The following is a 21,102-nucleotide window of genomic DNA, read 5'->3' as shown; positions in this document are numbered from 1 at the left end:
TCTCTTATTTATGTGATAAAATTAATGAATTATTTAAAACACAAAACAGCAAAAGCATGGATTCTAACACAGATCAGTATGCCTCTACCTTATTTTTTTTTATGGATTTAAAAGAAATGGACATACCCCACGGCAAATATCTGGCTTCTCTATTATTCCCTCTACTCTTTCATCTCAGTCACCCAGTTCTGAAAAGGAGCCACTCCTAAGGCACATTCCAGTTGCTGAGAACAGTCATTATTGCTGTCTGGACCCGATCATTTATTGGTAGATAGAATGCAGATAAAACTCCTGAGATTAAAAATGTTTTGGTCAGAATGCAAAATTTCCAGCAGAACACATAATCTTTAGTCACGTCTATTTAATACTAAAGGTCCAGTACGGACGCCATTTGAACTTCATATCTTTTGACTTAGTATGAGTTTCCTCCCATTCATATTCGTCAAATGACAAACTGAAATCCCTCTCACATACACATGTAAAGGCTGCAGCACTTTTATCTCCCCCATTTGTCTACTAGCAGGATGTAACACTTCACTAAAAACCCTGGCTGTGGGGCTTAGACAGAATGTTCTCACAGTAATAAAAATAAAATATTTTTCCACCTACGTCTCCCACAAAAAGCGGAGCTGAGATTTAAGTCACGACTGCAGGAGATGGTGGATTCCAATAAAGATAAAGTTTTTCTCACCAGATGAGATATGGTTAAGATCCTTCCCTCCCCTTTCAGCATGTGGACAACATAATGAAACTGCCTATTTTTTGTTCTTGCAGGGCTCTATGGGACCTCCAGGCCGAGAAGGACTTAGTGGACCAAGAGGAGAGCCAGTGAGTCATTTTCAATCACTAGCAAGGCTGTCTGACACAAACAGAAGACAGACGCAGCACAGTGTCAAGCAGACGGATAGATATGGACACAAAGTGGCACTCAAGTCTTTTCTCTTGCTGTCCTTCCCTATCGATTTTCTCATTCTGTCTTTTTTCCATCTTCTTTTGCATCCCAGGGCAAGCAAGGAGAACCAGGACCATCAGGGAAAGCTGGTCTACCTGGAACTCCAGTAAGTTATCTATTCCTATGGTGCATAATCTTAAAAATCTATTTGCAACAGGCTCTCGAATGACTAACAAACAATAGAAACACCTAAACATTTCACCACAACAACTCAATAAAAACGGAGAACGAGAGTCTTTGTTTCACAGAATGAACACATTCAGTAGAGAAAGCAGGAAGGACATAAGAAAGAAGTAGCATTTGCAGAGCCAACAGAGCAAGCAGTCACTGTAAGCGAGAGGAGGATGAGAAGTGCTTCTAGAAGAGATGAGCTGTCAAATCATTATTGTGAAGATGAGGGTAAATGTTGCCCTGACCAGGGTGGGAACATCACTCCCCCCTGGGTGAGCTAGGATTGCAAGGAGTTGACCATGTTGCAAGAAAACTGATCAGAGGATAGGGAACAGGTTGGAGTGGACCATCACCTTGAGGCACAAGGCCTATAATACCCTCAGTGGGTTTGCGTGCCACGTAAAGGTTTTGCATTTCACAAGTGCAATACCCATGCAGAGTCCCTGGCGACAAAGATTCTGAATCATCTGATGATGCGGAATGCAAACAAGGTCATGCTGGGATTGGGAGGGCAGCAAGCATCGAGGGGAAAAAAAGCTCAGACTTGTCAAGGTTGTCCTGTGTTGATTTAGAGGTATCAGCCAAGGTGTGCATGTTAAGCTGAGTGCAAAGTATTAGTAGATAAAGTAGTAAATATATTTAAAAGGCATTAACATTACAACATTTTAATTGAGGAAAAAATGCACCAAATCCAAAGGAGGTATTTCCAAACAAAAATGAACATCAGAGATCACGAAGTTCTGTGTACAGTTAAGTCATGTCCATAAAGGAGCTTGCTACCATTGCTACAAGCAACACACACCTGAATCTCAGATCCAGCTGCTGGCGAGTTGCACTGTGGGCAATGTAGGCATCAGGTTTTGACAAGGGAGAAGAATGTGTGAAATACATCATACAACATCTCAGTTACATCTGTTTTTATCTGTCCATTGTACAACAATATGAATCTATTGAGTAATCTTTGTGGAAAAAGAAGGGGTGAGTCTGTGTCTAGTGACAGTGGTGTGGACATGTGTTGAAGTCAAAAACTGTAATACCTTACAAGTGAGGCAGTCAGTAGTGATGTGCGATACCACTTAATTCCTATCTGATCCAATACCAAGTAATACCCAGGCTGGTATTGCCGATACCAGAGTATAATTAGACCATCCTGGTGACAGTAAGATACTTATGATAAAACACACACTCACTCCAAATGACTGAGTTTAGATATCAATCCTTTTATATGAGTATCGATCCTAGAGCAGGAAACGTAGGTATCAGAAATATCGATACTTTGGGATCGATCCGCACATCACTACCCAACAGTTGCAGTAGGTACTGATACTGTCTGAGGGTGCTTTCAAACCTGCCTCATTTAGTTCGGTTGAATCGCCATAGAGTTTGTTTGCCCCCTTGGTGCGGTTGGGCAGATGTGAATGTAGCAACCAACCACCTTGAAGAGGTGGTCTCGCTGCGCTTTCAAACGAACTCAGGTGCGGTTAAAACAACAACAAACCAACCACAGGATTTAATGATAACAGAGATGTGACCTCAGCATTATTTCCAAAGCTAAACCACTAATAAATCCCTCTGCTGACTGCTAAATATGTTCAGCGATCTTATAATTTATCTGTATAAGCCATGCTATGTTTATGAAAATCATTTGGTAACGTATATTTGTCAGCACATGTATTTCCCTGATTAATAGGTTAAAAAATCTGTTAAAAAAGGAGAGCCAGTAGTACTCAGTTTACCATGTCAGTTCATTAAGTCCATCAAACATTTGTGACAGCGATACCACAGTAGGCTATACCATAGGCTAATAAGCCCCGAATTACTGTACTGTACATGCGCATAATAAATTAGTACTTTGTGAGCTCTTTGCGGACATACAAAAAAGCCTTGGATGTCCCACACCCAACAGGAAGTTGGACATTTTGGATATAATGGTCATATTTGCCGATTTACACACTTCGTACTTTAACAAACTCCTAGAGAATTACTCCAATCGACTTCAAATTATCTAAACCCGTTGCCGATTAAAAGTTGTACAAACGGTGAGTTTTCGTCCACGAGCGTAGCGGCGAAAATCAACGATTAGCCACGAAACAGGAAGTTGTTATAATTTCAGTGTACATGCTCACATCTGCACCAAATTTGACATGTATGATAGTATGATAGAGCCCCATCCTGAACACATCCATATGCCATCATTCACTCAAAGTCACAGCGCCACCTGCTGGTAACAGGAAATGTCACGTTTTATGCTGTGAAGGACTACTCCTAGGATGTTGGCCATATCAACTTCAAATTGGTCCCAGAAAACTCTTGATGCCTTGTTGTAAAACGGCGTGGCGGTGGCATGGCCGCGAAGTTACAGCCTTCGCCGTGACACCGGAAGTTCTTGTAACTTAACTGTACATGCTCAGATCTGTACCAAATTTTAAACGTTTGTTTTGAGTCCTGCCCTGAACACATGCCAATATTCACCCATAGTCAGAGCGCCACCTGCTGATAATAGGAAGTGACCTTCAAAGAAGCAGCCCCCCGGCACATTTTAGCTAAATGTACAAACTTTCTGTGGCACATGTACCATGTGTAGCTGTACAAATAAGCCTCTTGGAGCCATTGCCTAAACCCAACAGGAACTCTGCCATTTTAGATTTAATGGTAATTTTTGTCTGATTTACACACTCCATACAATAAACAATATTCATACTGTTTGAAATAAACTGTTTCATAGTAAGCTATTTCAGTTTTGTGTGAAAGGAATTAAAGGCCTGTCTCATGTGTACGCCTGTCCTAAATATAGGCAGGGTCAATTATGCGTATATGTGTGTGTTTGCTGTACGAGATGCAGCACTCTCCTGCACCAAACAGCTCTTTAACATAATTAAATTGAACATTATTTCATAGAATGGCACTTTACTGCATAAACAGCACCTTAAATTACATTACCCTGTCTGCTAAACTGTGGTGTCTTTTATAATATGATGTTGAAAATTGTGGCGTCTCTTAAATTGTGTGTATCGTATCCACTTTCAAGGTTTAGCTGTGTTACCTTGTAGCCTAGTGTGATGACTTGACGGGGGACTACAGATGTAAAATAGTCTTTGGGCTAACTCTGGCATATTTACATTGATGAAAAGCTAAGATGCCCATTAATATGCACTGTCCCTTTTAAATAAATAAAATAAAAAAAATAAATAAATTCAGCAATTTTAGCAAATAAAAGCCAGAGCTATTAATTGAAGTTTTACGGTATATCAGCAAACACTATGTGCAGTTCTTTATTCCACAAAGGCATGACCATGTTGATTATGTTTAAGCGTTGCACTTTACTGCCCTGGTAAAGTCATTTCAAAGTGCTGGCCTAGTCCTCACAGTGCTCCTCGAGCCCTTTTACTCTATGTACTCTCACAATTTCGCTGAGCACACAGATGAGGTTAATTAAAGTCTGCGAGGGTTCAGCGATCAGAGTTTATAAGGTGACAGTGGAGATGAAGAGGAAGGGAGAGGCAGATGTCATCATGGCAGATATAATATGTAGCAAGGAATAAAATCTAGTAAAGATGATGATTGAGGCAGCTATTTATATTATTTTTTTTGACGTGTTTGTATCATTGGCAACAAAATGTGTTTTGGAAAGAAATAGATGGAGCTGCACACCGGTCTGTGGGCTGAAGGATGGTTTCCTGGGAGGAGGAGTAAGTGTTGCTAACTGGAGGGCAGACGATACGCAGCCAGCTATCACAGAGGAGTTGATGATATCTGTCAGCAGAGGGAGCAGATCAGCAGAAATAGCCTGGAGGAGGGAGGAGGGCAGGGACCTGATGCAGAAAGGTTAGAAGAGGATTTCAGTGGAGGGTGAAGGTATTTAGAGGCAGGATCTGATATTGGCAAAAATGCCATCAGATGGCCAAATTTAACACACAGAAAAAGGAGGGCGACGTGAGTGGAAAGAAGCAGAGAAGATCGCATATCTATTCAAGAATATAAAGAAGAGAAAGTGAAATATTCTTTCTGCAAGCGTTAAGAGATTCCTTCACTCTGTGGTTGCCATAACCAGCTTGGCCCATATGTTCCCTGTAAATATGAATTTTAATCTCTCCAAGCTGGCATGTCCCACTGCAACAGTGATTTATGAGATTTTTATCCACAGCACTGCTGCATGTTGATAAGAACTGCAGCTAAATGTTAATCTTGCTGAATCCTCTACAACGAGCGAGGCTTTTAGAAGTACAGTGTGTCACGTGTGTGCCATGTGATGAGCGGCCATGTCTCTGCTGTTATACAGGGTCTTAGGGGAGACAAGGGAGACGCCGGCAACCCAGGATTACCAGGCTTTAGTGGGCCTAAAGGCCCCGCGGTGAGTGGTAGATTTGTGATATTTTGATAAAATTAAATAAATTAAATGCGACTGTGTAATGTAAATTTTTATCTTAATTTACAGGGTCCACCTGGTCCAGTAGGCCCAGAAGGAAAGCAGGTACGCACTTCATAAGACCAGTGATGACTAATATGATATAATATATACAGATATCTTGCTCACATCCACTGCTTTGGATGTTTTGTAGGGGATGCCGGGCAGAGTTGGCGATCGTGGCTTCAAAGGAGATAAGGTGAGTACTAGAGATGTAAGCAAATACAAATACATGATTTTGATATAAACAGATAATGTGGTCATAATAGATTGAAGATAGAAGTGTCAAACCTGCAGTTGAGGGATGCAGATAACTCAGTCCAGTCGAAATAGACACACATACACACATGCAGCTACAAACAATGGAAGAATGTCCTTGACGGATTTAGACAACATGCTTCTTATCATTTCTGATCTTGTATTCAAGTAAACACATACAATTTGACAAACACAAGCAAATGAAGAAAAGAAGTTGACTGTGCATGCACAACATTTAGGAAACAAATGCCACATAGTGAAGAAAACAAACCCGCTTCAAGACCAGAAAACACAACCCTAATACAGAAAGGGCTACTGAATACCTTTATTAGATAGTGATAATGGAGACATGACGGGACAGATAGTAACCAAAGCAGCAGGACTTTTCATGATGCAGATTTAAAAACACAGCAGGTTTTGGATCAAAATAGAGACATTTGGCCAGGCCTCTCATCACTCACTTTTTGCCAGTTGTCCGATTTTTTCAGGCAGTGCAGCATGAAACTTGACTGATATGTTATTTGTACCTCTTGATCCGACACTGAAGCCTGTTACCGTGTTGATTTGACTGTCAACAGTAAAACGAGTTGAAGGTCATGCAAAATGGGCAAACAAAAGGCCTTTTCAGATTTTTGTCAATAGCTTTCTGAGTTGGACACTCATCTGGCCCCCTTCCATTACACACACAACCACTGGTTCTTAAAGAAAACCATGCAATGTGGCCCCATACAATTCAGACTTGTATTTTCCCACTGCTGACACCCTTGTTCTATTTCCACCCTTCATGTCCACCTTTAATTTTGCCTCATTTCAGAGAGATTTTATTTTTGACGACGCTGGTTCAAATAGGCTACAATTTTTATATGATTAATTTAGGTACATGATATAAAGCAGAAAAAAAAATAACACCGAAAATGAAAACTAATAATAAATAATAAAAGAGATTCGAATAGATAAGCTACAGGAAGACATTTTTGTGAAATAAACAGATACTGATACAGGAGTGAATAGATGGGGAACATACATACTTTTCCCTCACTGTACCGTAATAAAGCAGTTATTTTGAAGGCTTATTTACAATTGCTGTCATCTAATGCAGGGAGACCCAGGTGTGAAGGGAGATAAGGGACACGCAGGTGATCCAGGTATGCCCGGAAACCCTGGACCCCCAGGCAGAAAGGGCCACACAGGAATGATGGGCATGTCAGGACCACCAGGAGAACTAGGACCTCCTGGGCCACAAGGACCTTCAGGAAACCCCGGTCTCCCAGGCCAAAAGGTGAGCCACATTCCTGAAAGCTTTAAACTAAATTTGATTTTGAAACAGTGTTGTCATACGCACAGGTATTAATAATTGAATTAATCATTAACATCTTTGTTGGCTCAGGGAGAGTCAGTATCACTGGAGCAGATGAGACGGCTCATCCAGGAGGAGCTGGCAAAACAATTAGATGGTGAGGGGGGCCATTTCTTTTTTGGGTCTTTCCTGTAGCTCTCAGTGGGATGTCTAACTCATTTGGGCTAATGTCGTAAAACTTTAGTAGGACAGCACGAGATTTAAGTAATTTTTCTTTTCTGTTCAGCCAAAATGGCTTACCTCATGGCTCAGATCCAGCCAGCCCATGTGAAGAGTACAACGGGCCGTCCGGGACCTCCAGGCCCTCCAGGTAAAGACGGCAGTTCCGGACGACCTGGCCCCCCTGGAGAACCCGGTATGCCTGGACAGAATGGAGGAGAAGGACCCAGGGGACCCATGGGCCCTAAAGGTAGGACGGAGAAACATACTGGAGCACTCTGATTGGTTGTGTGTGGGTCCTTTTTAAAGTTTCTCTTACTTTATTGTTTCTGCAGTGTTTCCAGTTCTCGAATTGGGCACAGATTTTGCCTATTGACTCAGAGTCATTTAATCATTGATTTATCCAACTTGCTGTCTTCAAGAGAATTTCCTCATTGCATTCTGTATTAGCTGTGAACAATATAATTTAGTGCATTCAGGGCTGACTGCTACATCAGATTGTAGAGAAAAGAAAGAACAATTCAAATATTTGAGCCAAAACTTTAATTACAAATCCGAATGCGATCCGATGTTTAAGATACATCCCTCAGATACCTTCTGTTGTTTGTGTAAAGTATATTGGGACCATGTTGTTGGTGATTTTACACTTTAAATAAACTTGAGGGGGTGGAACAGTGGTGCAGTGGTTAGCACTGTCGCCTCATAGCAAGAAGGATGCGGGTTCAAACCCTGGTTGCCCGGCCTTTCTGTGTGGAGATTGCATGTTCTGTGTGGGTTCTCTCCGGGTGCTCCTGCTTCCTCCCACCGTCCAAAGACATGACCCTAAATTGTCCTTATGTGTGAGCGTGAGTGGTTGTTTGTCTATGTGTGGCCCTGTGATGGACTGGCGACCTGTCCAGGGTGTACCCCGCCTTTCGCCCGATGTCAGCTGTTGGAAATAAACTTGACTTGACATTTAAAGTCATAGTTTGAAAAACTCTTATTTGCTTTCGAGCTGAGAATTAGATGAGAAGAATGATACCACTCTTATTTCTGTGTGCTGAATACGGAGCTACCATGAGGCAACAGTTAGCTTAGCTTAGCAGAGAGTGGAATCAGCGAGGGTTAGGGTTGGAGACAAAATCCACCTTCCAGCCCCTCTAAAGCTCACCAATAAACACGTTCTATATTGTTTGTTTAGTCCATGCACAAAACAAAGTGGAACAATGTCACGTTATGGATTTACGTGAGGTGCCAGACTATTTCTTGGCTGGGCACAGTTGTGAACAGTTTCCTGAAATCTTGTCGTGATTGTGAGGTTGACATGCAACCGACGGAGACAACAGGAAGCGACTGCGCCTGGCTAAGACATAGTCCGAAATGAAATGAAACCCTCCCTAAAACTGTGTTGTTTTTGTACATATGAAATAGACAAACCCCATTTGTAACACTCCTCCACAGCCACATAAGATATTATAGAAGTTCACAGGCTGTGTAGCACTATATTAGGCTGGTAGACTTCCTTCAGTGGAATCAGTGGAGTTTGACTGATATTCCAGACAGTGCAACCATTTATTTCACAAACCAAAAAGGTTTTCCACTGTCCGCAAAACCTTTCTACAATATACAGTACATGCTCACTAACTGTCCAACTGTAAGCCCTCTTACACCTTTTTTCCCTTTAAACTGATATTCATTGCACATTTAATCTCACGCCCTAAAAGACTGGAGATTTAAAGAGAGTAACTGTGTGTGTACCTGCTGACTTAGGCCCTGTTCAGACAGTTGGTTGTTGTAATACATGTCTTTTTCCAGTTGTTTTCAATAGACAGTAAGCGTTTTGCACGCTGCTCATGCGCCCTGGGTGTATTCTTTATTTAAGACGACTGGAGTGCCTCACGTTTTTGCAGTACTCTTGTTACGGAAGCCAGCGAGGCCCAACACCTTAAGAGATGCCCAGCGTGTCCACCTCCCGTACCCGAGGTTGCCGGTTCGAGTCAGAACCGTGTAGTATGTTCTCGTGAGCAGCTGGTTAGACTCTGATCGCCTCAAGCTGAAAAAACAGAGCAGAAAAGTGCCCAATGTCATTTGAGTTTTTTCCCATTGTCCAATTGAATCAGGTTTGTGACTTTACTTCACAGCAAATAATGGTTAGGATAAGGACAGGTGATTCTGCGGTTGCCTAGAAAATTGTGCATCTCTCTCACTCCCTACCATTCTGTACATCACCCAATATGTTCTTTATATACTATGAATATACTGTATACATATATACAGTATATCATGAACAAATTTCAACATACACTACTGCTCACTGTTCATTGTTAATTGTTCATTAATAAATATAACAGTTGATAATGTGTGGACATCTTAGTGACTAATTTGTTTTCCTGTTCCTTCCAGGTGAGAAAGGAGCAAAAGGAGAAAAGGGAGAAACTGGTGTCGGTGACAGAGGAGAGCAAGGGCCGCCTGGCCCGATAGGTAACAACCTCTTATTACTCTGTTCTGATTAGATTGGTTTCACCCATTCTGGATCCCCTAATTGTTTATCTTCCTCCTTTAGGTCCAGCCGGTATGCCTGGTTATGGTAAAGACGGAAGCCCAGGACAAGCTGGAGCCCAGGGAGAGCCAGGAAACCCCGGCCCCCACGGTCAGCCTGGACCTCCAGGTCCTCCTGGCCAATGTGACCCCACCCAGTGTGCCTACTACGCCAGCCTGGCACACAGACCCCACACCAAAAATGTCAAGGGGACTTAAGAAAGAAGAGACACAAAGAGCTTGAAGTCCAGCTGTATTTATGAACTTGGTCGTGTCAGTCTGAATCAAGAACTTTTCTTTTTCAAGATAACCTCAGTATGGAGGGCTGAAGCAATATGTGCTGCCGGTCAGATTCTTTGTTTTGTGTGTTTTCGGTATGAAGCTTGGGATGGATGGGGATTGAGCACGAGGGGATTTTTCAGATTTAATATGGGGTAAAGAGGGCAGCTAAACAGTTTTTTCCTCACTTGCATGCTTCCTGTAGAATATATAGGGAGATAACATGGATGGTGCACCCCATCAGGAGAGAAGATTTGGGAGTTTCATATTGTATCATCAGTAATCATCTCAAAAGTTCAGCTAGGCATTTTCTTGCAGGACTATGTCTCCACCACAGACCCCCCCCCCCCCCCCCCCCCCCCCCCTGGCCTCACACCATTTTGCATCATTTACCATTCACAGCCCACACTGTCTAGCAACAGATGTCACTCTTATGGCTCACTAAATTCATCTCTTGCTAGGGATCTTCTACCAGTCTATTAGTAATTACTCAGTCAAGGGAATTATCTGTTTTATTGTCAGTGATGGGAGGGGGGAGGACAGGCAGTGTGAGGCACAATCTCAAATACCAATAGTGATTCTGTGTAGGAGGAGTGTTAATGAGTAAGTGTGGGGAGTGATGAATTACCACATTTGTGGCACTTGCACTTGCTTCTTGCCTCTAGCTTGTGGCACCAAGCTGGAGGGAAGGAGCATTGTTCTTACTATATGCAGCCTTGTTTTGGATAATATTGGCAACCCCAGAACTAGCAGAAAAATAAAAGTACTTCATTTTTTTAAGTTATCCTTGAAACTAATTGGAATTTTGTTCTATTTGTAGAAGTGAACGTGTCTGATTTATTTAGACAGAAAAAAATTAATTCTGTTTATTTGCCTAAATGCAACACAGTACCCAAAATATCAATAATTTTGTATGAATTTGTATAATTTTAAAATCTAATATTTCTAATTTTGAATTGAAATTCATTAAAAATGTGCATGAAAATCTGTCCAAAATAGTAATAACAACAATGATTTGTTCCAAACTCACCCACAGGATGCCTATTAAAACCAAGTCTAAAAAGAGAGAAGTCAAGACAGGAAGAAATGTCAATGTTCAGACTTTTACTTTTATGTTTAATGAAGTGGCTCTGGTCATTCTCTCTTTGAGGTGTACATAGACTTGAGGAGTAAACAGCTTTGAGGAGGTGGTATAATTGCCGCCTTTGTTCATCTTTCTTGAAAAGCCCAACATGTGTCACTTCCTTCCTTATTAGTGCCTACGCTGTGGCAGTGTCTGGGCAGCTCGGCCCCGCTCTGAAAAGACATTGCTGTTCAAAATTGTTCCCTGGAAACTAAAATTGGAGAGTTGCTTCCCTGCATCCTGATGCCCAGACCATAGTGGTAACCATTTGAAAGATGTTTTGCCTTATGTCCCTCATGGACCAATTACACTCACCCCAACCTCAGACGTGCTGGTCGTCTAGCACCTATTATATAGCCTCCACTAAAGGCATCACATTTGTCTTCCTTTCAAAAACATAAAGAAACACTTAAATACATACACAAGCAAAGGGGAAGAGGGGGAGCAATTTTCAAGAAGAGAATAGAGAGATTTTATGTGGGCTTGCCAAGACATACAGTATGACCACAGGTAAAAAATTATGACTATATGGGCCAGTCATGCTTGTGGTATCAAATGGAAGATCATTTATGAAGATTGAGTTGTGGCTCTGACACAACTTAGTTTTGAAGATGTGAAGAAAGCAGACTGCTATTTCTTGGCTGCTCTGGAGGCAGGACTAATTTGATTTGTTGAGTCAAACCAAGGGTATGTAATTTTTGAAAAGGAAAACACGCATTCTTTATCTTATAAAAGAAATTTGGTATACAGCTACAGCCCCTGGTCTAACCAGTATCTTATGGTGGATGATATTAGCTAATATTTACCATAATTCAGCTATTTTCACCTTTAGTCACATGTGGACAGAAGTTCCATAGTTCTAAAGTTACACGGGCTTGCTTCAAACTACTGTAGGCTAATTGGTTCTTACAGACAGTTAACTGGCAGTATATGCCTTAGGCAAAGTGTGGTCTCAGAAGAGAAAACATGAAAATGACTTGCTTTTCATTAATTCATGGCCATGGTGTGAGGTTAGACATTCAGCTGGCTGGACATACGAGCTTGTGTTAATGCCTAGCAATTGCTGTAAAATTAGCTGGTCAGCAAGGCTAACTAGCTGCTTTTTCAATGTGACATACTTAGCCAAGAAACCTGTAGATGTTACAGTTCCTTTGAGGTTTAACTCCTGACCTCAGAGCAGCTCCTCCTCTGAGAAATGTTCATATCATCAAAACTACATTGGCAAATGTTTGCAGCTACAGTACATTATGGCTAATTTCATACAGGTTATTGTATGGTAGCTGCTTCTTTGTCAGTGGTTTATTCTTGAACTATCAAACCGTATCAGTATTGCCCCTTCTTGGTTTTGTAAATGCTTGTTTCAGTCACCAGTAGACTATGTGTTACAGGGTGGTAAGGATGGTAAGTTGCTGCACATAGCTTGAAATTTTGTAATGCATATAAGCCAAACATCTTTCATTATTCAAGCTGTTATTCAGCTGTTTTTGGTAATTGAAAGATATTTTTAAGTTATACTGCTAAATTATTCATGATTTGAACCAATGCAAAAGTGTTGTAATGCATTAACTAAAATATATTAACCCGTTTTGTTTTTTTTTTCCATTTATTCCTGATGAATTGGTGCTAAGAGATTTTAAATTAGTAGCATATTGAAAGTATTGGAAAGACACATGTACTGTACTGTATAATAAAGACTGGAACAGATTCATTTTATAATACAGGCTTTGCTTTGTTTTTTGAATAGGCAATGCTTGTCTCACGTTGTTTGTGAGATCCTGCCCAGTGCTATCACTGTATGTTTAAAATAAGGTCCCTTTGAGTTATGCTCTTCTCCTGCCATCCATCATGTTTAATATGAGTATGCTGAAAAAAGCCAGTCTTTTGCTGAGCCATGTTTTATGAACATTGTGCATCCGTTATCTTATGCAAATAACTTAAGATGCACTGGCTCTAAGCCATGATAAGATCTATTAAATCAAAGGGATGTCCTTGGGGTGGCTGCTATCCTAACTTTTCCCAGCAGCTAGGTAAAGGTCATATTTGATCTCTGAATGTATGTGTGTTGTTCAGACAGACGTAGGGGTGATGTTGACTCTCCTTAGTAACCTGGCAACAATGAAATGCCCTTTATCTAGTTTATATCCATAACAACCCAGGGTTTTCAATACAAAACCATTTTACTTTAGAGCGGCTGTGGAAGTTCATTGATTGCCCACCTCACCATGTGCATAGCAATCAACTTAATTCTCTTAATCGTGTTATGTAATAATGTGACTCATTGGCATGCATTTTCATACTAGCAGACCATAACTGCAGCGGCCCTAAGATAGATGTTGTGCTCCATTAAACAGTCTTAATACAGTACTATGCAACACTTCCAAAACATATCACTTTATTACATTGTTTGAAAAAGGGCATTAATAAGACATCAGGCAAAACAAATGTATGATCCTAAATGAAAAAGCACGTTGTTGGAGATGTCTGCTCATGTCTGCACTTAGCTGTGAAATTTGAAGATGTGAAACTGTTTTGTAATATTCTTCTGAAAGCAAAAACTCAAAACATTGTTCCACTTTAGCAAATTCTGTTTCTAACTGGCTCATGGCTGCAGTGGAGAATCAGTGGGTCAAAATGGCATCTGGTATGCTGTAGGCTTTACATGTAGCTGGAAGAGTAGAAGCAGTGTTCACAGGGAGCTTATTCAAGGAATGAAAACATACATGCATAAGAGGAAACCAGAGAGATGTACCTTTATAATACTTTACAGCCTGCTCATATTTGTTTTCCTGAAGGTGATGGGTCAACAGTTGTAACTGCATTGATTCGTATGGGACAACTCGTGGGCCTGCGTGCCTGCCGTCGGCTGGAGGAAGTTGCTTCGGCATCAGTAGCAGCTATCTTTGAACATTAGATAAGCCCTCACCAAAAGCACATACAAGTTAAACATCTATACAGTATTCTACAGTTGTGCCTTGTCTCTGTTTCCCTTCGAGTCCCTTAGATTGGTGGTTTAGATGGAGACGTTTGAAGACTCCCAAAGGCCGCCACGCCTGCACTTCTGAGAAGCCCTTAAACGTGGTCACTGCAGGATGAGATCTGGAGTGTTTCAATGTGCTGTGATGTCTCAAGGGTTCTTGTAGCTGGCAGACTTCTTTCCACTGACCATATAGAAAGGCGGAAGTCTGCCTATACAGGTTGATGGATCACAAAGCCCAGGTGGCCCTGCAGGTCCCCTTGGACCCGATGCTCCAGGGACACCAGGACTTCCTGTCTCACCACGTTCACCATTTTTGCCATCCTTGCCAATGCCAGCAGCGCCTGGTGCACCTGAAGTGGAGATAACAAAGAATGTGACATTTTAAAGTGGAACTGAAATTAAAATTCCTTTTCGCAAAGACATGAGTATATACACATATTGTATATCCTTCACATTAGTTTAGCACTTATTTAGTCAAAACTGTAATTAACAAAAAGAAAACCAACTGACACTGTGGGTATTGTTATTTAATTGGTGCAACATCTGTGTGCCCATAAATAGTTCAAAATATCACTTCATTCCCAGTGGCCACACAGGAAACAAGGCAGCAGGGGAACTGACAATATTAGAATCATTAGAGTTGTGATGTGGGGAGGGATGCTGTTTCCAGAAGTGTTTTTTTTTGTTAGTTAAATTTTTTACCATTCTTTGATATCCTCAATGTTACTTGAGGATAAATATTTTAATTATTTCAACTGCATTTCATGTTTTGTCCAACAATTTGGCAGAGGGTTCTAAATGCCGTGCAGCGGAAGGGGCATGGGTCAGAGCTGCAGTTGGAGAGAGAGCCTAGAGGAAAAAAAGGGCGAAAAACTTGCCTGGCTGCTCTGTGAGTTTTTGATCTGTTGCACTCTAAGTAAAGGCTTGAACAATAACTAAACTATAATTCACTAATGACAGACTAACAACACTCGCTGTTGCCATGGAGAGGAAGCCAGTAAGAAGCACCAACCAGGGCGGTTGATAATTCATATCGCTTCAGAGTTGCAGTTGGGAACAAAAGGTGGGCCATAGTTGCTAAACTCCTCAAAAAGTGACCATGAAAATAAAAGTGAACTGCTTTAAGCTGCAGATTGTAAAATAAATGTTTGCAACACTGCAATCTTCTGTCCACGGTTAGCTAGTTAGCCTGGCTTGCTAGCTTCCACTATTTGAGTAGAATACAACATTAAAGGCACGAAGAGTCCTCACAAATGCTGGGGACAGACTGTTGGCTGTGTACAGAGGTGTAAAGTAACAAATACTTCGTTACTGTACTTAAGTAGTTTTTTTTTTCCAGATTTGCACTCTTGAGTATTTCAAGTTGTTGCAATCTTTACTTTGACTTTGATACATTTCTAAGCTAGGGTGACCATACGTCCTCTTTTTCCCCAGACATGTCCTCTTTTTGGGACATAAAAATACATCCATCCGCGATTTCTAAATCACCCAAATGTCCGGGATTTTGCTTTGACCAGTACCTGTACTATTAGGCCTAAATTTTACTCTTTAGTGTACTGGCACTTCTCACAAGCTGCTGCTGCTCTGGAGTTGGGACAAGCTCGATTACTTTTTGAATCCATGCGTGTGCATGAAGTTATCACTTTTTGTGAACTGACCAATCACAGCCTGGATTGGACGGGACATTAAACAAAGGTTGATGTGGTACTACAGCAAACTTTTGAAATGTTGAACAAGTTCTACATGAATGGTTATTATTATTGACAAGTCAGTAGGCTACTTAGCATTAACAAATTAGAGACTAACCACCATATAGAGCATTTTTCTTGCACAAGGAAATAACGAATGGGAACAACCTTATCAGAATGAAACTGCTGTAACTGAAATTAATGTTATACTAGTGGTAAGCTTTATATGATACTTTTATCTGAAATTAGAATGAATACACTGATATTGGACTTAATCAAAGCTTAACAAGACAGAAAAACACCTGCATTGATTGCACACCTGAGTGGAGCAGCATTAAAAACAAATTTTATAAAATTACAAATTTATTCGGCGCAAATCAACTTCGCCCAGCTGATGCGTCACCGGCATACACCATGATAGTAATCAAGTCACTCTCGCACTGTGAGTCGCCCCTACTTTGTGACAGTGGCAACATAGTTTTGCAATATATAAACATCTAAAAACTGAGGCACAAACTTGCTCTGTTTGGGATTGTAAGCTGCACTTTATCAGAGGTGCTAAACTTTACATTTGTGTGGATTTGTGGTGAGATTTCTGCCTAAAGTTAGTTTCGGTTTCCACCTCCTTGTCCCATCCTAAGAAATAGTCCCAAATGGGTCTAGGTGTCTGTCAGACGGTCTGAAGGGGATACTACCACATCGCATTTTGTAAGATCAATAGATTTGAATGTGTGGTACGTTTACCTGAGTAGTGTTTTGCTGGATGACTTTTACCTGAGTTACATTTTAGGGTGGTATCTGTACTTTACTTAAGTAGAAAATTTAAGCACTTTTTCCCCCACCAGCTATATACCAGCTCACACAGTATGGTACACACTATGTAGACTTGTTAAAAAATGGGAAAAACACCTTGTATCGTGCTATGACGTGTTCTAGTCAATAGTGCACCACGAACGTTAGATACCCTGTGCAGTTTTTGACCACTAGCAGCTAGTAGCACACAGTGCATGTGTGACGCAATACACAATTTTGCCAATTGTGTCACACAATTTCACTGATCTACAGGTGGCTGTAATATGCCAAGAATACCAGTAATGTGATAGCAAAGGCACTGAAGAAAAAAAAAAGTACTAGAAAGCAGGCATCAAAGCAGGATTTAAAATCTTAACAACAGCTTTTTAAATGTTGTATGAGGAAGCAAATGCATTCAGTCTGTCAGTTTATTAGACTTCTATGTAAACAGTTTGTTTGTTTGTTCACAAGAGAATTCCACAGGGTGTCTTTAACAGCAAAGTCCTTGAAAAGTCAGTCAAATGGGAAATGCCCACCCTGCGGCTTGAAGCTTAGATGCTGTTTCCATATACAGTATATGCCCAGAAACATTTTCTTTTAAATCTGCACAACAGCAGTAGTTTATATATATATATATATATATATATATTATAGTTTATATCTCCTCACACACAAAGAGGGGGGAATTAAATGTGCAGTTCCACTGTTAATAAAGAGGTATGTAGACATTTTGAAGACTCTCTCTTGTTTCCTCTCAGCAGCAATGTGCTCTAATTGTGACAAGAATGTAGCTTTACCTGGTGCACCTGGTGCGCCGGGACTTCCTTTGATTCCTACACCGTCCTCTCCCTTGTCTCCCTTATCTCCCTTTTCCCCAGCATCCCCTGCAGAACAGAAGAGCACATAGAGGACACACACATTAATGCTGAGATAAAATGGAGAGGCATACTGTTTTCACAGTTATGGCGATGTAATTAGGAAACTTAATGACTCCAGTTTGATTCAGCCTTGTTTAGTGAATCATTGATTGTGTGATGTTATGCATGGGTGAATCCCTTCCATCTGCAGAGCGCTCTACAACTTCTTGCTGTGGCAATGTGCAGACGAAGGTGTACTGCCAGGAACCACAGCCTTGTTTTCTCTGAAGGCTTCATTTAATTTCTTGCCACTACATCCACTGTTCTGGATGCTCTCCAGGAAAATAAAGGAAAAGCAAAAGTTATCACAGCAGCACAGCTTATCTATCACAGTGCCGGTGAAAGACATTCAGTATTTGCAAACCACTCAAAGCTTTTCTAAAGATTGCTGAAGCCAGCAGCTTCGGTAATCTTAGCTAGCGTTGTAAGAGTTCAGTATGAAGTGGGGAATGGACATAAAAAGGCTTACTGACCTTTTTTGCCTGGTGCACCTGGAAGTCCAAAAAAGCCTGGATGGCCTTTGGGCCCCATCAGCCCTGGGGCTCCTGCTGCTCCTGGCACTCCAGCTGCTCCAGGGGGGCCGGGAGGTCCTGCCGGTCCAGGAATACCAGGGGCACCAATGGCTGCTGGTTTCTTCAGAAACTCTTTCTTAAACTCTGCTAATTGTTCTAGAAGGGCAAAGAACAAATCATTGTAACACATGGAAGTCTTTTACAAGAATGATTAGTTTGATCATGGGTTAAATACAGTATAAGTTATGTGGACTTGACCGAACTGCACCTTCAACAACAGCAGAACACATTTCCCGAAGCTTCTCATCACTCACTTTAGGGCCCTGTGAAAGGATGAACAAGCATTATTACATCACTACATAGAGCATAGATTTGGGTCTGAGGCTGCCATGTGCTGTACAGAGTGTAAAATCCTGTGAGGCAAATACAACATGTGGATTGTAATATTACACATGAATCATGGAGGCTAGAGCAGCGGCGGCAGCTCTGTGAGGCTGCATAGCAGTGCTAGGAGTTAAATGTCAGTATGCTAACATGCTACAGTGACATTGCTAAGATGCAGATTTTACCTTACAGGGAAACATAAGAGTATCTGCGTGGCGTTTAGTTACAAGAGTGATTTAAATCAAATTCTTCCGATGTGATTGGATAATTCAAAGTTGGCTTAGCGAATACAGCGTGACACAGAGCTGCTAAGCACCCGCAACTCCCTCATGCACATTGTTAGATCAGTTTTTGCCAGCTGAAACTCTTATGATATTGCTATGTTAGCATAGGTGGTTTAGGTTAGGTGTGGCTTCATGTGATGGACAGGGTTAGCTAGTCACCCCAAATCAAATTTGATTTGATGAATTCATTAAAAGTTTTTACAGGAAGAGGAAAAAGAGCGGTTTTGTGATTAGAATATTCAAAAAAAAATTTTTACCCATATTTAGCATAATACCAAGAGATAAGATTAGAACTTGGCAAATGTATTTTTTCTTTAAGCAGGTTGCTGAGGCTGAAGCTGAGGCTGATCTCATTAGTTTTGCAGGTATTTGGTCATAATACCAAAGAACTGGGAAGAATTTTGCTTGACCATGGCACTAAATGAAAAGTCACCAAAGTCAGTGTCATCTGCAAAACATGAGTACGTGTGCAAGATAGTAAGGCAATCTATCCAGCAGTTGTTCAGATATTTCAGTTAAGTGGTGGACTGACAACATTACCATCCCTAGCATGGCTAAAAAGTAAATAAACCATTTATTTGGATAATACCAACCACAGTACCAACTAGAGGGGCACTCAGTGATGTTTGAGGTGCCGGTTATGTTTTGTTGTATGCTTGTTGTATGTTTGTTTGCTCTTCCTAAGCCCATGCTACACCCTTCCACCAAGTTTCATGAAAATCGGGCCTGTAGTTTTTCCGCAATCCTTCTGACAGACAGACAAACAAACAAACAGCACCAAAAAATATAACCTCCTTGGTGGAGGTAATGTTCTCTCTTTTAGAATTCTCAAGTTGATCAGTTGTTCATTTCCACTTTTGGCTGATCTATCTGAGCTTAGCGCTTGTTGGCCACTACTGCTAGACAGCGTGCTGCTGCTGCATATAGCATTTAGAGTAGTACTTACAGGTAGACCTCTGGGGCCTGGTGTTCCGGGAATGCCTGGTTCTCCCTCCTGCCCTCGAGCTCCCATTGGACCAGCCAAACCCTCGTGACCCGGCTGACCTGGTCTGCCACTATCTCCTGTAGCTCCTCTTTGACCCTTCTCTCCAGGCTTAATGTTGGGGGAAAAAAATCATTACCATCCTAATCTGATATTAACTGTCCATTTTTTTTTTTACTGGTAGATCAGTGTATCTTTTATTCGTGTGGGTTTCATCATGATACCCGGGCACAAGTTCAACTAGATTACATTATTTTGTTCATATACAATGCAACCCACTAGCAGTAGCAGGTGTTCTTCAGGCAACAGTTTAGAACAGAATGCGAGAGTTGCAGTACAGACAGTGGTTTTTAATACCTCTCCTTTGATTCCAGCAACACCGGGAGGGCCCTGAAAACACACAAAGATTAGCTGACGTCTGTCAAACCCACTTGTGGAAAGGTTGTTGCATGTTCGACTAAACAAAATGCAGCTCCACATACCTGATCTCCCTTGACCCCGATATCTCCAGAAAGACCTGTGGCCCCCTGTTCACAAAGGCAGCGTGGTGAGTGTGTAAGGTCATTCACAGGATACATTCGAAGCAACAGATTGTAATAGTTCTTACCTGACTTCCTTTTGGTCCAATTGGCCCCATAGGCCCCTAGACAACACATGAAAAAAACATAATGTTCACTAAACCGAAACCCCATCATTAGGGATGTTGTAGGAAGTAACATTGGTAAAATGAGATTTGTCTAACCTGATCACCTTTGAGTCCAGTATGACCCTTTATTCCTTTGGCACCAGTGTCACCTTTTTCTCCTTTTTCACCCTGGAAATACAACATATTACATCCAACTTTTCTATACAGTTGAACATTTTAGCATTTGGCAGTGGTGGAGGAAATATTTACATTTTTTACTTACAATGAGAAAGTAAAAGTCCTAAATTCAAAACCTTACTTAAGTAAAAGTATGTTAAAAATAGAAGTGTTATCAACAATTCTTCAGTATATTTGTATAAAATGTTTTTCACTATTGAATATGCTGTTTCTGGATTGATGGAGTTAAATCCCGGGGCGGCTGTGGCTCAGGAGGATAGAGCAGGTTGGCTGCTAATCGGAATGTCGGCGGTTCAATCCCTGGCTCCCCCTGGTTGCATGTTGAAGTGTCCTTGGGCAAGATACTGAACCCCCAATTGCCCCTGGCGGCTGTTCCGCCAGTGTATGAATGTGTGTGAATGTTAGTTTCTATTTGAGCACTTAGGCTCAGTGTGTGAATGCAGATGTAGTGTAAAAGCACTTTGAGTGGTCGAAAAAGACTAGAAAGGCGCTATACAAATACAGAGCATTTACAAATAGTTT

At 41.2% G+C, this 21,102-nt stretch overlaps 2 protein-coding genes across 3 annotated transcripts in view; one reads left to right on the top strand and one right to left on the bottom strand.

The window, feature by feature from the left end:
- The window catches only part of col22a1 (collagen, type XXII, alpha 1), a 57,457-nt gene extending 44,520 nt beyond the window's left edge, over positions 1 to 12,937 (top strand). For both annotated transcript variants that reach the window (XM_038725745.1, XM_038725746.1), the window contains 10 exons: positions 775 to 828; positions 1,005 to 1,058; positions 5,403 to 5,474; positions 5,559 to 5,594; positions 5,683 to 5,727; positions 6,886 to 7,065; positions 7,174 to 7,240; positions 7,370 to 7,552; positions 9,685 to 9,762; positions 9,845 to 12,937. In XM_038725745.1, the coding sequence (XP_038581673.1) occupies positions 775 to 828; positions 1,005 to 1,058; positions 5,403 to 5,474; positions 5,559 to 5,594; positions 5,683 to 5,727; positions 6,886 to 7,065; positions 7,174 to 7,240; positions 7,370 to 7,552; positions 9,685 to 9,762; positions 9,845 to 10,038 (963 nt within the window). In that variant the 3' untranslated portion in view covers positions 10,039 to 12,937. The remainder of the gene's footprint in view (positions 1 to 774; positions 829 to 1,004; positions 1,059 to 5,402; positions 5,475 to 5,558; positions 5,595 to 5,682; positions 5,728 to 6,885; positions 7,066 to 7,173; positions 7,241 to 7,369; positions 7,553 to 9,684; positions 9,763 to 9,844) is intronic.
- A 659-nt stretch (positions 12,938 to 13,596) lies between these two features.
- The window catches only part of LOC119906861 (collagen alpha-1(IX) chain-like), a 32,803-nt gene continuing 25,297 nt past the window's right edge, over positions 13,597 to 21,102 (bottom strand). The window contains exons 30-38 of the mRNA XM_038724292.1: positions 20,500 to 20,571; positions 20,365 to 20,400; positions 20,240 to 20,284; positions 20,115 to 20,147; positions 19,722 to 19,868; positions 18,376 to 18,430; positions 18,069 to 18,263; positions 17,476 to 17,562; positions 13,597 to 14,548 (exon numbers count right to left, since the gene is read on the bottom strand). Coding sequence (XP_038580220.1) covers positions 14,346 to 14,548; positions 17,476 to 17,562; positions 18,069 to 18,263; positions 18,376 to 18,430; positions 19,722 to 19,868; positions 20,115 to 20,147; positions 20,240 to 20,284; positions 20,365 to 20,400; positions 20,500 to 20,571 — 873 coding nt within the window. The 3' untranslated portion in view covers positions 13,597 to 14,345. The remainder of the gene's footprint in view (positions 14,549 to 17,475; positions 17,563 to 18,068; positions 18,264 to 18,375; positions 18,431 to 19,721; positions 19,869 to 20,114; positions 20,148 to 20,239; positions 20,285 to 20,364; positions 20,401 to 20,499; positions 20,572 to 21,102) is intronic.

The sequence above is a fragment of the Micropterus salmoides genome, unplaced genomic scaffold (assembly GCF_014851395.1).
Source record: "Micropterus salmoides isolate LMB-PRFRI ecotype aquatic unplaced genomic scaffold, ASM1485139v1 Ms_hic_scaffold_17, whole genome shotgun sequence".
Classification (NCBI taxonomy): domain Eukaryota; kingdom Metazoa; phylum Chordata; class Actinopteri; order Centrarchiformes; family Centrarchidae; genus Micropterus; species Micropterus salmoides.
This window is presented reverse-complemented; position numbering and strand designations above follow the sequence as displayed.